At 33.1% G+C, this 14,516-nt stretch overlaps 1 protein-coding gene across 1 annotated transcript; it reads left to right on the forward strand.

Annotated features, from left to right (window-relative positions):
• The first annotated feature begins 2,209 nt into the window (after positions 1 to 2,209).
• Positions 2,210 to 8,233, forward strand: LOC110790624 (histidine kinase 1). The gene is made up of 13 exons (XM_021995414.2): positions 2,210 to 2,875; positions 2,973 to 3,218; positions 3,302 to 4,096; positions 4,184 to 4,431; positions 4,586 to 4,745; positions 4,972 to 5,098; positions 5,228 to 5,317; positions 5,466 to 5,639; positions 5,737 to 5,806; positions 5,935 to 5,977; positions 6,256 to 6,396; positions 6,578 to 7,648; positions 7,746 to 8,233. Exons 1-13 carry the CDS (start codon positions 2,636 to 2,638, stop codon positions 7,959 to 7,961), a joined length of 3,621 nt encoding a protein of 1,206 aa, XP_021851106.1. The 5' UTR covers positions 2,210 to 2,635; the 3' UTR covers positions 7,962 to 8,233.
• Positions 8,234 to 14,516: the final 6,283 nt, after the last annotated feature.

Consider the following 14,516-nt stretch of genomic DNA (forward strand, 5'->3'; position numbering starts at 1 on the left):
CCAAAAAATAGTTAAAAAATAACCAAAAAATTTCGGCTATTGTATAAAAATTAGAGGATAATCAGTAGATTTATTTAACAAATTAAAAATCAAATCTTTAATTGTTAACAAATTATTTCCATGATTAATCTTATTAACCAATAAATAATTTAAAAACTGACGAATTTAATTTTAAAAAATCCGAAAATTTTTATGTGATATTAATTGTTAATTTCGACCTTAGGTTAAAATTTTCGGAATTTTATAAATTTATTTTGAGCAAAAATTAAATAAATCACGATTTATTAATTCCAATCAATTAATATCATATATTAATTTTGCAAATTCAAGCCATAAATAAATCTTCCCTTAATTGAATCAAAATAATAATGTTGCATACAATCATGATCATAAAATATTATGCAAGAGGCTAAAACTGATACCACTGTAGGAACATATAGATGCATAAAGCGGAATTTCAGGAAACAATTTCCTAACATCTATCACAGGATCTCATGCACAACAATGATATAGATCAGATTATGATGAAAGAATAATCACCTTTGTAGCGTGTTCTCCCGTTCGTATGCAAACTTCGAAGATCTTAGAGCCCTACTTGTTGCTCCTCTACTCAGTCCACAAGCACGAATTGAATCCCACGTATGCTAGTACGGAAGAGAGCGATCACAATCAGTCTCTTGCTTTGTTTGGGATGTACGGCGTTTAGAGAATGAGAGTTAGGGTTTTTGTGTTTTCCTTTTGTCAGATATTTTTGAAATGAACGTGGTTCCTAAATACCTGACATTATAACTATTATAATGTGAGAGTTTTAGGTTAACACAAAACAAAGCCCAACACTCTTCCCTTAACAGACCGGTTGCCATCGGGCCTTTTAGGCCCATTCCAATTAGTGCTTATATGTGTGACCTTATAGGATTAATATATTTTAGTTGTAGGTCCAATCAATATTGTCCTACTAATCACATTTATTCTCTAGCAAGCAAATATGATTACTAAAATAATTAACTTATTAATAATTAATTCCTATTTATATTTAGTAATTGGCGGAAATGTCTAAGGACATAATCCCTTCATGTGATAACAAATTCGAAACTGAAGGAGTTAATCAGGTAAGTATTTATTTGTGGCCTCTCGCTTGGAGTGTGCGAAAGGAGGCTTATAATCTGGATTGGAGAAAAAAGGTGTTTTGCCATATCGATTTGGTTCTAAAGGAGTACAAGTAAAGTTGAGTCAAGAATATATATATGGAGTATTATTGGGAAGATAATGCTTATAGAAGTAGAACATATATATATATGCTTCATTTGTTATATTGAGGATAAGTTGACTCTTTATTGATAATATGTTGGAATATTGTGGAGATCTATTGGAACCCCATTTCGGAAGCTTCACAAAGTAAACCTTTTTATTTTTTTAACTGCAGTTAGAAATACTGAATTATAACTTCAATTATATAGTTGATGGGGTTTGTATTGAAGATGAGTCAAGTCATGTTGTGGGGTTTTATCTTTTATGGGTTACTGAGGTGTTGATCACTGGATTTGTCGTTGCTGTCGATAATGATGCGTGACATACCGAGGTTTATGGAGGGAGTAGTACATTTTACACGGCTTGGCCTGTCGATTTCCATAAGCCGCCCCACTAGTCTTAAATTATACTCCTTATTAAAACATGGATGTCATCAGCTGCTGTCCTACCTTAATGTTCTTTCATGGGATGTCTTTACTCTTTTGAACAGATTAAACAAAAAAGGGTGATTTGGTCTTCTACATACCTATGTTTTTATTTTTACCTGTCAAGTTTTTATTAAAGCTTGTTCCTCTTTACACCTTTGTTTAAAACATATGAGCACATTCATTAGCAAATGTGGTACCTTACAACAAATAAGAAATAAGTACTGTGTAGGGCATTCGAAAGTGTTCTCTCCAGTTACTCGACCATCCAGTTTTTACGCAAAGAAATAAACAAAACAGTACTCCCAAAACCCCGCTTTAATTCCCTATTAATCCAATTACTAGAGAGTATCCGAATCCGATCCAAGTGACCCATCATATCATATAAACCCAAAGTTGTTTAAGATAGTGCAACTTCTTTTTTTATTATTTTTTACTATTTCAGCTTTGTTGAAGAATATTTTGACAGGTAGCAGAACTTTTTACTTTTTTTGGTTTGTTCTATGAAAAGTAAAACCAGTCTCTATCTGGAAGTTTGGTTTCTTCATTAAGACAAAGCTCAATAGCCACTAATTTTTCGGGAACCTTTTCATCTATGATATTCAATTATGGAAGTTGTACTGTGTTTTTTTTAATAAATACTTGTTAGGAGCTATGATGTTTTATAGCAATTTAGTACAGTATGGTGGAATGGTCATATATTATTAGAAGTAATTCTTGATATATTTGCAGATTCAGATTGTGACTTTGTGAGTGAGTAAGACAGTCACCATATCACTCTCTCCACTTGAGAATCAGCAACAGATGTCAGCTTCCAACCAAAAAGGATAAGAAATGTTTTTATACTTACTGAAGATTGAAGAAGAAGAAGAAGAAGAAGAAGAAGAAGAAGAAGAAGTGAAGAACCCAATTGTTTTGGCCAACGTACTCCAACTCTACACCTTCTCACTTGACAGAATTTAATGGCTGAGAATTTAACTAAAGCCTCATCAGAAACATCATCGTCACCGATGACACCAATTGAATCTCCCAGGAAAAATGTATTGAGTAGATTAATTTGTTTTGGTAGCACTTGTAAAGGAAGCCCGACTTTGAGACTTAGAAGGCGGCTTCGTGGTGACGTTGAGGAGGAGTTTCAATATGCTAGTTCTGATTGCTTATCATCATACTATAGTGTCTTTGTGGTCCGTCTTGCCATAATGGTATGTCAATACTTACTTCACCTTTATATTTCATTCCTAAAAGTTGTCAGATTTTCCATGAACAAGGATTGCTTTGTTTGTTTTTTGATTCTTTCAGGCTCTTCTGGCAATTTTGATAGGGATGCTAACTATACTGACATGGCACTTTACGCGCGTCTACACAACTAAATCATTGGATAACCTTGCTTCTGGACTTCGCTTCGAGCTTCTTCAACGTCCCTTGTTAAGAATGTGGAATATTGTTAACTCTACCGTTGAGGTAACAACAGCGCAGGTCAATCTCTCAGAGCTTATCATCAAAAAGTACAACACTTTGCCAGTAACTCAAGAAAACCAAGTTGAGGTTGACTGTCAAACTATTTCTTTCCATCTCTGCTAAAATATTGTGTTTTTGTGGAATCTTATTAGTTATCATGTAACCTGCAGCTGTATCAAATGATGAAGGATGTAATGTGGGCGTTGTTTGCGAGTCGTAAAGCACTTAATTCAATGACAATGAACTATAAAAATGGGTTTATCCAGGCTTTCCATAGAGATCACAGAAACAACAAAACATTCTACATCTACTCTGATCTTGCAAATTATTCAATCAGTGCAGCCTCCTATGACGTCAGCAAGGTTTCTTCTCACCAGCGTTGGAATGATCAGTCAATAAAAGGAAACCTTTCTACAATTTGGTATCGCGAACTACTTGATCCTGTAAGTGGTGTGAAGATAGGAAAACAAGAGCAAATTCCTCCTGACGATTTGATAAATGTTGCTGGACCCTCACAAGTACCTGATGGAGTTGCTTCATGGCATGTATCAGTAAGCAAGCATACAGGTTCACCTTTGCTTTCAGCTGCACTGCCTGTGTGGGACCCTACCAATGAGAGTATTGTTGCTGTTGTGGGTGTTACAACTGCATTGTATAGTGTTGGACAGTTGATGAAAGAGCTTGTAGAGGCTCATAGTGGTCACATATATCTTACCTCTCAAGAGGGTTATTTGCTTGCCACTTCTACTAATGCCCCTCTCTTGAATAATTCTGCAAAAGGTGCTAAGCTTGTAAAGGCTGTTGATTCAGAGGATGATATCATACAACAGGGTGCTAAGTGGTTACAGAAAGAGTATTCAAACAAGTTTCCTCCGAGCTATGGAGTTCATGAAGAAAATATTATGCTTGGAGGCAAGAAATATTATATTGACTCCTTTTTCTTAAATTTGAAAAGGCTTCCAATGGTAAGATTTAGGTAACTAATGTATTGAGATAATCAGACATTGATTGTTTCAACAAGATTTAATTGCAACATAAAAAATTGTATGCAGGTGGGTGTCATACTCATCCCTAGGGAATATATAATGGGGAAGGTGGATCACAGAGCTTATAAAACACTGGTTATACTTATATGTGCCTCCGTCTGTATACTGGTAATTGGATGTATTTGCATATTGATATTGACTAATGGAGTATCTGAGGAAATGAAACTTAGAGAAGAACTGATAAACCAACTAGATGCAAGGAGACGAGCAGAAGCATCGAGCAATTACAAAAGCCAGTTTCTAGCAAATATGAGGCAAGTACTACTTCTCGTATTGGAAACCTTCTTGGTTCATTGTAAATTTTTCATGTTAACCTTGCTGGAATTACTTGATTTGAATTGCATAGTGTACTTTTTGTCAATGTAAATGTATGTGGTTGTTTAAAACAGTGATTCTGCTTGTAAACAGTCATGAGCTACGAACACCAATGGCTGCAGTGATTGGGTTGCTTGATATTCTAATTTCCGATGATTGTCTCACAAATGAGCAGTATGCAACTGTTACTCAGATTAGAAAATGTTCAAATGCTCTTCTTCGACTTCTTAACAACATCTTGGACCTCAGTAAGGTAACTTACTTTAAGCAGATTGCCTATCTGGTACAATTGTTAGACTTGTAGCACTTTTTTTTTGTAAAAAATTATTCATTGCTTTCAGTTACTTATGGTATAAAACATCAGAGACTAAACTATCCTAGATGTCCTGGAAATATCAGAAGTTATTTCTTAGTTTTCTTCAGGATGTAATCCTTGATGATTGAGCCCAATTTCTGAAAATTTTATAAACTTTATACAGGTTGAATCTGGGAAACTGGTGCTTGAAGAAGCAGAATTCAATTTGGGTAGAGAACTTGAAGGACTTATTGACATGTTTTCAGTTCAGTGTATCAACCACCATGTAGAAACTCTTTTAGATCTCTCGGGTATGACTGTACAATAAGTCAATTTTTTCATTCTCAATTTAAGCATATACAGTTATTTTTACTGTTAGTATAATCTGGCTACAACCCTGATTTTTCTAAAGGATACTTTGGCAATCTCTTGCTTTTCAGATGACATGCCCAAGTTGCTTCGAGGAGATTCTGTTCGAGTTGTTCAAATATTTGCAAATCTTATTAGCAATTCTATCAAGTTCACAACATGTAAGTGCAAGTTTGTTGCATAATTGTATTTACACCTTTGCCAATTCCACCAGGTTTCCGTGTGTAAGATTCCAGACATAACATAATCAACAGATCCAAGACAAACTCCTACAAGTTAAAGTACTGACTAAGTTCTTTTGTCATGCAGCTGGCTACATAATCTTAAGAGGATGGTGCGAAAAACCTGGTAGTTGCAGCAACACAGGAAGGCTTCTTCTTAATCAAGAATCAGGTTCTTCGCCGATGAGGAAATCAATGAAAATTCCTTGGAAAAAAGAAAACAAAGTGAAACTGTGGTTTGAAGTTGAGGACACTGGCTGCGGTGTGAACCCTATGATTTACTTGATTGTTTAAACCATTCTAGTTTTACTATATATTACTTGTGTTTTACTGACCAACATTATTTCTCCTTTTACTAGGTATCAATCCAAGTAAATGGGAATCTGTATTTGAAAGCTTTGAACAAGCTGACCCATCAACTACAAGAATGTGAGCATTTTACTTCTGACTTCTGACATTTTATTATATGTAAGATACTATGAATACAAAATGTCACAATTGTTGGATTGTTTATGTCAATGTGTAACACTAGTTTTCTTTTTTGTTCTCCTATTTAGGCATGGTGGCACTGGTTTGGGCCTTTGCATTGTACGATCCTTGGTGAGTGCAGAATTAAGTTTACTGTTGCTTGTTATCGACATTAATTCTGATCTAATAATAAGAAAATCTTCCCCCTCCCTGTCCGAGATTTCTGCAAGTAACAAAGAGAAGAAAGTACAGACTTATAAGGACATTGGTGGCTTTACAATTATTTCTGTGTTTTACTTTTTCCTTTATAGAAAATATATGCATGAGATGCTGTCAAGATTAAAGTTGCAGTTGCAGTTTCAGTATTCCTTTGTGTCAACCCTCCTGACACATAACCATATATATGCTAGGTTCGTAAGATGGGGGGAGAAATCAAGATAGTTGAGAAGAATGGGCCTGGGACATTGATGCAGATATGCTTGCTTCTTGGCACTTCCCCGGATGTTGCTGAACAGCACATTCAAGTAGAACTCGCTGACCATAGCTTGATGGTTAGTATTCCCTGACCTTTAATGTAGTGTTTTCAACCGAGTAATGTGTTTCTTAGTGATAAAGCCATAATTGATCCATGCTATAAACTTTATGTAGATGGCCTTGCTTTTATACATCATAAAGGAACTATGCTGAATGTTTATAGTTTTTCATGAAAATTGGAAATATTCCTGAATGTAGGTATTACTTGCTCTAAGCGGAAGTACAGGAAGATTAATCATGTCCCAGTGGCTAGATGAAAAGGGGGTTTCTACTTTGCAAGCGTCTGACTGGAATGAGTTAACACAAATTCTTAGAAGAATTTTTAATGACAAAGGTCCACCTGATGAAAATTTTATGGACATTCAAAACCAGATAGAACTTTTCACTGCTAAGGATGTTAAACGGTCACAATGTATCATAGTCGTTGATATTGGTTTGCTTGACTTGAGTACCAATATTTGGAAGGAGCAGCTGAATTGCCTGAATAGATATGCAGATAAAGCAAAATTTGCATGGATATTAAATCATGATACACCTAGTTCAATCAAGAAAGAGCTTCGAACAAAAAGGCATTTTTTGATGGTTAACAGACCATTGTACAAATCAAAAATGATTCAGATTTTGGAAGCTGTCGTAAAGCATAAGGATCTTGAACTACAAGAGAAAGGTGAAAGTGGTTCAGTTTCAACGGAAGGGGAAATGGATGAATGTGTTGAGGTTGATCCAATTCACTACGATGCCTCTAGCTCTGAAGATTCTGATAAAGGATATATTGGACATTTGAGCTCTGGAAGTGCATGTCAAAATAAAAGGGAGAGAAATGTAAAACCATCTTTCTCACAACTCTCAGCTGCAAACAACTATCTGCTTGAATTTGATGATGAAGGCTTTCCAGAAAGTAACCAGCATGACAGTAAGAGGGAGAATGAAAACAATAGAAACACTTTGGCTAGGAGTAGTTCTGAAGAAAACAAAGATATGCTTATATCAAAGAATACGAGTGAACAGAAGTCACTAGAAGGTATTAAGATCCTACTTGCAGAAGATACACCAGTTCTTCAAAGGGTAGCAACAATTATGCTTGAAAAAGTAGGAGCTAGAGTGATGGCTGTTGGAGATGGATTACAGGCAGTAAACACTCTCAAATGCTCTTTAAATGCCGAAGGATGCTGCACAACATCTCCCTTGCAAGAAGGGATAGTAGCAAGTATAACTCCTGCTCTAAGCCGGAACTTCCCTCCATTTGACTTAATTCTAATGGATTGTCAGGTAATACACTGGTCTAAACATTGATTGATTGATTGATTGTCCACTAAAATCAGTAATAGTTAATTAGTTCCTGATATCTGATGTTATAACTATGCAGATGCCAAAGATGGATGGATATGAGGCTACGAAAGAGATACGAAGATTAGAATCAGGAACAGGTGTCCATATTCCAATAGTTGCACTGACAGCCCACGCAATGTCGTCTGATGAGGCTAAATGCTTGGAGGTAGGCATGGATGCTTATCTGACAAAGCCAATTAATTACAAGCTTATGGTTTCGACTATTCTTTCACTAACCAGGAAAGTCACTTGACCCTCTTTTTGTATCTCTGCATCTTGTTAGCTTGTAGTACTTTGTAGCTACAACAGATTTATACAGTCATACTAATGAAATAATGACAGAAGTGAGTGAGCTGATTAGCATGTTTTGTAGAAAGAAAAAGTTGTACATAATCTTTCATCAACTACATCTTTTATATTGTATAACTGTAATCTGTATGCTATATTGCTATGCACAACTAGCATAGTTGAATATTGAAACTGATGTAAATGTAAATAATGTATATATTTGTAATCTTATTTTAACCAGTGCGTCTCATGTGTGATCAGTCACACCATCAACTTGATGGTGTGACGCGCGCAACTAATATGGAGAAAGTTATAGACGAGTGTTACTTGACTTCTATGCTGGTGTTACTTATACATTTTATTCGCCGTTACTTTTTTTTGTTTTACTGCAGTTTCTTGAATTTCATGTTAGAGGTTGCTTGTATAGATGAGTGTTACTTGATACTCTATGCTGGTGTTACTTATACATTGTATTCGTCGTTATTTTTCTTATTTTATTGCAGTTTCATGTAAGAGGTTCCTTGTATAGACTAGTGTTACTTGACTTTCTATGATGATGTTACTGTACGTTGTATTCACTGTTATTTTCTTGTGTTTACTACATTTTCTTGAATTTCATTTTTGAGGTTCCTTGTATAGACTGGTGTTACTTGATCTTTTATGCTGATGTTACTTTTAGTTATTGTATTTTCTTCAATTTCATGTTAGAGGTTACTTGTATAAACTAGTGTTATTTGAATTAATATGCCGATGTTACTTATATATTGTATTCGCAGTTACTTTTTTGTTTTATTGCAGTTTCATGTAAGAGGTTCCTTGTATAGACCGGTGTTACTTGACTTTCTATGATGATTTTACTTGTACGTTGTATTCGCTGTTATTTTCTTGTGTTTACTACATTTTCTTGAATTTCGTGTTCGAGCTTCCTTGTATAGACGGGTGTTACTTGACCTTTATGTTGATGTTACTTTTAGTTATTGCATTTTGTTCAATTTCATGTTAGAGGTTCCTTGTATAAATTGGTGTTACTTGAATTTCTATGCTGATGTTACTTATACCTTGTATTTACGGTTACTTTTTTTTGTTTTATTGTGTTTTCATCAATTTCATGTTAGAGTTTCTTTGTATATACTGATGTTACTTTATTTTCTATGTTGATGTTACTTTATTTTCTATACTGATGTTACTTTATTTTCTATGCCGATGTTACTTTATTTTATGTCTTTAAACACATTGGGTTTATTTATAAGTGTGAACATGTCATACCATCAAGTTAATGATGTGGCTGGTCTCATATAAAGACTTGAGGTATTTTAACACCTTCAAGTTAGCTCAGGTGTAGACGCAGCCTTTAATCAGTTCATGCAACAGTTGATCGGCTCTAATATTGAGCTTTTACGACTTTACGTGTTACGTTCTTGCTAGGTAGAGGATGCACACCAACTCACCAAGTAACGTCGAGTTATCTTTGATTTACATATAAGAAAGATAAGGCCAATATAAATATAAGCCTTGTACAGTTGTATAAAACCAAGTTGTGACTCGGCTGTGTAATTTTGTTTTTGCTCAAAATCTAGTGCAGTCCAGTTTAATCCAGTCATGTTAATTTTAATTCGTACAATAAGTCTAGCTCAGCTAAGTTGAATTAAACACTACAAATAAGTTCAGCTCAGATTCATTCGTAAAAATGATATTTATTGCTCTTTTTTTTTTTAAAGGAAAATTAATTTATTAATAAAGAGTCATACGACATCTACAAGAGAAATATAGATCTAACAAATACATGACAAATTGAATCAAATAAAGGTTTCCTTCATCAAAACTACGGTCGTTGAATGAATCTTGCAATATAGGACGTCTCCCGTATATAACGCTGGAACATGCAGCCTTTTCAGAGAGAGGGTCTAACGATTTGTTGTAGCCGCGAGGATGATTTCCACTTGATTCATCTGAATGTAGTCGAAAAATTGATATCTTTTGCGATCCCGCATAAAACTTTACCAACGAACCAATTCTACATAAATCAACTGAACGACAAACCAAACATACTAATACTAACTCCACCATAGGGAGACTAACGAACAAGGACGAACTCCGCCCATATGGTGAAAACTTATTGCATTTAAGAGAAAATAACTAATTAAATGAAGGAAAAGGGTCGAAAATAGTCTAATTTCCGAAGAAATTAGACTCTTTCCGGCCTACGGCGGCCAAGAAAATAAAACCTAGAAAATAAGAGAGTCAAGAGTCGTATACTTATTGCTTTTCTCAGCTAACAAAAGTTTGTGCAAGGAGAAATAAGGACAAATATTCAACAAAATATTGTTCGCCCAAGTACATTTTACAATTACAAATTTACAATAAGATTATTAAGTTAATATTAGGTCCATTCAGTTCAAAGTGAAGTTTGATCAGCTTAAAAAGTAGAACTCGCCTAAAAAGCATACAATTGCAGTCCGCAAATTTTTGGCTATACCCGGGTACAGCCAAAGCTGGTTGTACCCCCATCCAAGACGATGTCGTTTTGTGTTGTTTAAAATGAACATTAATATACTGGTACAAAAATGGACATTTACTATTTTGGAAATGAACATTTACTTATTTATTTGGAATGAACATTTACTATTTTGGAAATGAACATTTATTTATTTATTTGGAAATAAACTACAAAAATGAACATTTACTATTTCGGAAATGAACATTTATTTATTTATTTGGAATGAACATTTACTATTTTGGAAATGAACATTTATTTATTTATTTGGAAATAAACAATATAGGCGCTTGTAAAAACATAATTAAAAGACCAATGAAGTGAACAATTTCATTATGAACATTAACCATATATTTATTGTGAACAAACAAATAAACAAGAAAGAACAAATAATTCAACAAAAAAGAACAAACAATATAAAAAAGAACATAAAATTCCAGAAAAAAGAACAACCAATACAACAATTATGAACAATTTTATGATGAATTTTAAAGCCAACATGAAAGAACAAACAATACAACAAGAAAGAACAAATACTGGTATAAAAATAAACATTTACTATTTTGGAAATGAACATTTATTTATTTATTTGGAATAAACATTTACTATTTTGGAAATGAACATTTATTTATTTATTTGGAAATAAACTACAAAAATGAACATTTACTATTTCGGAAACGAACATTTACTATTTCGGAAATGAACATTTATTTATTTATTTGGAATGAACATTTACTATTTTGGAAATGAACATTTATTTATTTATTTATTTGGAAATAAACAATATAGACGCTTGTAAAAACATAAAAGACCAATGAAGTGGACAATATCATTATGAACATTAACCATATATTTATTGGGAACAAACAAATAAACAAGAAAAAACAAATAATTCAACACAAAAGAACAAACAATATAAAAATGAACATAAAATTCCAGAAAAAAGAACAAACAATACAACAATTATGAACAATTTTATGATGAATTTTAAAGCCAACATGAAAGAACAAACAATAAAACAAGAAAGAACAAACAATAAAGCAGATAATTATTATGAACAAACAAATAAACAAAAAAGAACAAATAATTCAACAAAAAAGAACAAACAATATAAAAAAGAACATAAAATTCCAGAAAAAAGAACAAACAATACAACAATTATGAACAATTTTATGATGAATTTTAAAGCCAACATGAAAGAACAAACAATACAACAATAAGTTTGATGAATGAATTTAAAAAACAACAAGAAAGAACAAACAGTACAACAAGAAAGAACAACCAATACAAAATGAAAGAATAAAAGATTAATGAAGAATTTAATTATGAACATTAACCATATGATTATTATAAACAAACAAATAAACAAGAAAGAACAAACAATATAAAAAAGAACATAAAATTCCAGAAGAAATAACAAAAAATACAACATTTATGAAAATTTGATGATGAATTTAAAAAACAACATGAAAGAACAAACAGTACAACAAGAAAGAACAAACAGTACAACAAGAAAGAACAAACAGTACAATAAGAATGAACAAACAGTACTATAAAAAAGAGCAAACAGTCGACAAGAATGAACAAACAATATGAGCGCGTCATTTTTGGGGGGTACAGCCAGAGCTGGCTGTACCCGGGTACAACAGTTAGCGATTGATTTCAGTCTTGAAAGCTTCAGCCCATTTCCCCGGAATGCCCATTGGGCAGAAGAAGGAAATAGATAACCCCATCCAAAATGAACATTTACTATTTTGGAAATGAACATTTATTAATTTATTTGGAAATGAACATTTAATATTTCGGAAATGAACATTTATTTATTTATTTGAAATTGAACATTTATCTACTCAATCGAATATGAACGTTTATCTAATTATTTGACAATCCTCATTTATTCAACCAATTTAGAAATGAACATTTATCTACGGATTGTTAAATGAGTATCTATTAATTTGAAATGAACTTAGTTATTGCATTAATGTGTTATTACTTTAAACATATATTTACCTATATTGAGCAATTAAAACATGTCAAATAACATATTTTACCAAAAAATTAAACATTTTAGGCATTGCCTATGTAAAATTATACTTGAATTACAAGATATTGGTAGAAATCATCCAGTTATTTTTCTATATCTTCAATTTTGAATCTAGCTTTTGATGTAGTCTCGAGTTCTTATAATTTTGAATGTGAGTATGAAGTGTGTTTTGAACACAATATTTGACTTTCACGGTTTCTAACCAAAATGTTACTCCGTACTTCATATATGATTTTAGTTCGAACATGTAAACATCTTCTATGGTCACAAGTAGCATAACCTGGATTGTCTCCTTCACTTTCTTTACCAGAATAATAATTTGAGAAGGGGATTAATAAAGTTATTACAAGCAACAAAAAATAGTGTAGTATAGCTTATATTATCCACAAGTGTTAACTGTTAAGTCGTGAGACTTGATGAGTGCCCTATGTAATAAATTGTTTATAATAAGTCTGTTCCATTAAGAAAAACCTTGTAATCCCTTATAATAACTAACTCATTAGATTTGACTTTCATGGTTTCAATTTCCTCATTATTGTAGGCTGAAAATGAAAATAGTAAGTAATTTGATATGATAATCACAACTAATTTAAAAATGAACATTTACTGATTTGAAAATGATGAGCATGGAAAGAAAACAAATAGATTAAAAAGAAAGAACAAGGGTTTAAAAGATGCTCAGTAATAGAACAAGAAAGAACAAAGAATACAAAAGGTATGAACAAATAAAACAAAAAGTATGAACAATATCATTATGAACATGAATAAGATGATTATTATGAACAAACAAATAAAAAAGAAAGAGCAAAAATTCAACAAAAAAGAACAAACATTATAAAAAAGAACATAAAGTTCCAGAAGAAAGAACAAAAAGAACACACAATACAACCATTATGAACAATTTTATGATGAATTTAAAAAACAACACGAAAGAACAAACAGTACAACAAGAAATGACAAATAATACAGGCGCGACTTTTTTCTATGGGGGGGGGGGGGGGTACAGCCAGAGCTGGTTGTATCCGGGTACATCGGTTAGGGGTTATTCCACGCGACTAGACATGTGCAATGGGGCTGGGCCCATTAAGAGCCTAGATCAGAAATTTTTGGTTGTACCTACAGCTGGTTAAAGCTGGCCCAATCCACCAACCCAATCCAATCCGTTTAACTAAATGGGTTGGGTCAGGTTGAAATTTTCAACCCGAAATCAACTCGGCTAACCCATATAACTAATTGGGCCAGTTCAACCCCCTCAAGTCCTCAACCCGTATAAAAAATTTAATTTGGGTCTTCTTAGTTTTTTACTAATTATAAATATGAAAAACTTAAAATAACACATAGCCGCTGCCGATACTTGTTTTTTCTCTCAATGCCTATCTTCTCTACCTGATGAATTAAAAAGTGATACCGCAAGTGCACGGTGTCTATTGTTAGCAGATACTTAGCAAATACGGGTCGATCCCACAAGGAGACAAGTTCTATTAGTTTTTGCCCAATTATACAAACTATTTCAATAACGAAAGTTGATTTTGAATATTATTAACTAATGAAGCTAAAGCAATAATGTAAATGTGAAATTATCAATGAATTAAAAGGTCTAGGGCGTCTGTTCGGTTCACCATGCTTATACCAATCCAAGAAACACATGCAAATCAATTCGGAAATGAATAAACTAAGCCGAGTAATTATAGTACATGTTAATCCTACGGTCGGGTCTTAACACTTTCATTTCAACATATGCAGTACGGTCGCTAACATAATCAGAATTGCCAATTGCACTAAGCCTCTAAAAATACGATCTTTCGATTCTAATTCCTATTAGCTAGATAATCAATTCATGAAATTGGCCGATAACATGAATCAACAATTAAAACAAATCAATTGGAATTACTCAAGCAATGATCTATAAATTAACAAACTTTAATGCATAAAAATCATGGTATAAACATGGCTTTCCTAACTTATCCCTAAAATATAACTAC

The sequence above is a fragment of the Spinacia oleracea genome, chromosome 3 (genome assembly GCF_020520425.1).
Source record: "Spinacia oleracea cultivar Varoflay chromosome 3, BTI_SOV_V1, whole genome shotgun sequence".
Taxonomy (NCBI): domain Eukaryota; kingdom Viridiplantae; phylum Streptophyta; class Magnoliopsida; order Caryophyllales; family Amaranthaceae; genus Spinacia; species Spinacia oleracea.

What these genes read in the sequence shown, in the direction of transcription:
- LOC110790624 (XM_021995414.2), top strand. Translation starts at nt 2,636, where the DNA reads ATGGCTGAGAATTTAACTAAAGCCTCATCAGAAACATCATCGTCACCG. An exon ending in TTCTATCAAGTTCACAACAT is followed by an intron (nt 5,318 to 5,465) that starts GTAAGTGCAAGT and finishes TTTGTCATGCAG; the next exon opens with CTGGCTACATAATCTTAAGA. An exon ending in TCGCTGACCATAGCTTGATG is followed by an intron (nt 6,397 to 6,577) that starts GTTAGTATTCCC and finishes TCCTGAATGTAG; the next exon opens with GTATTACTTGCTCTAAGCGG.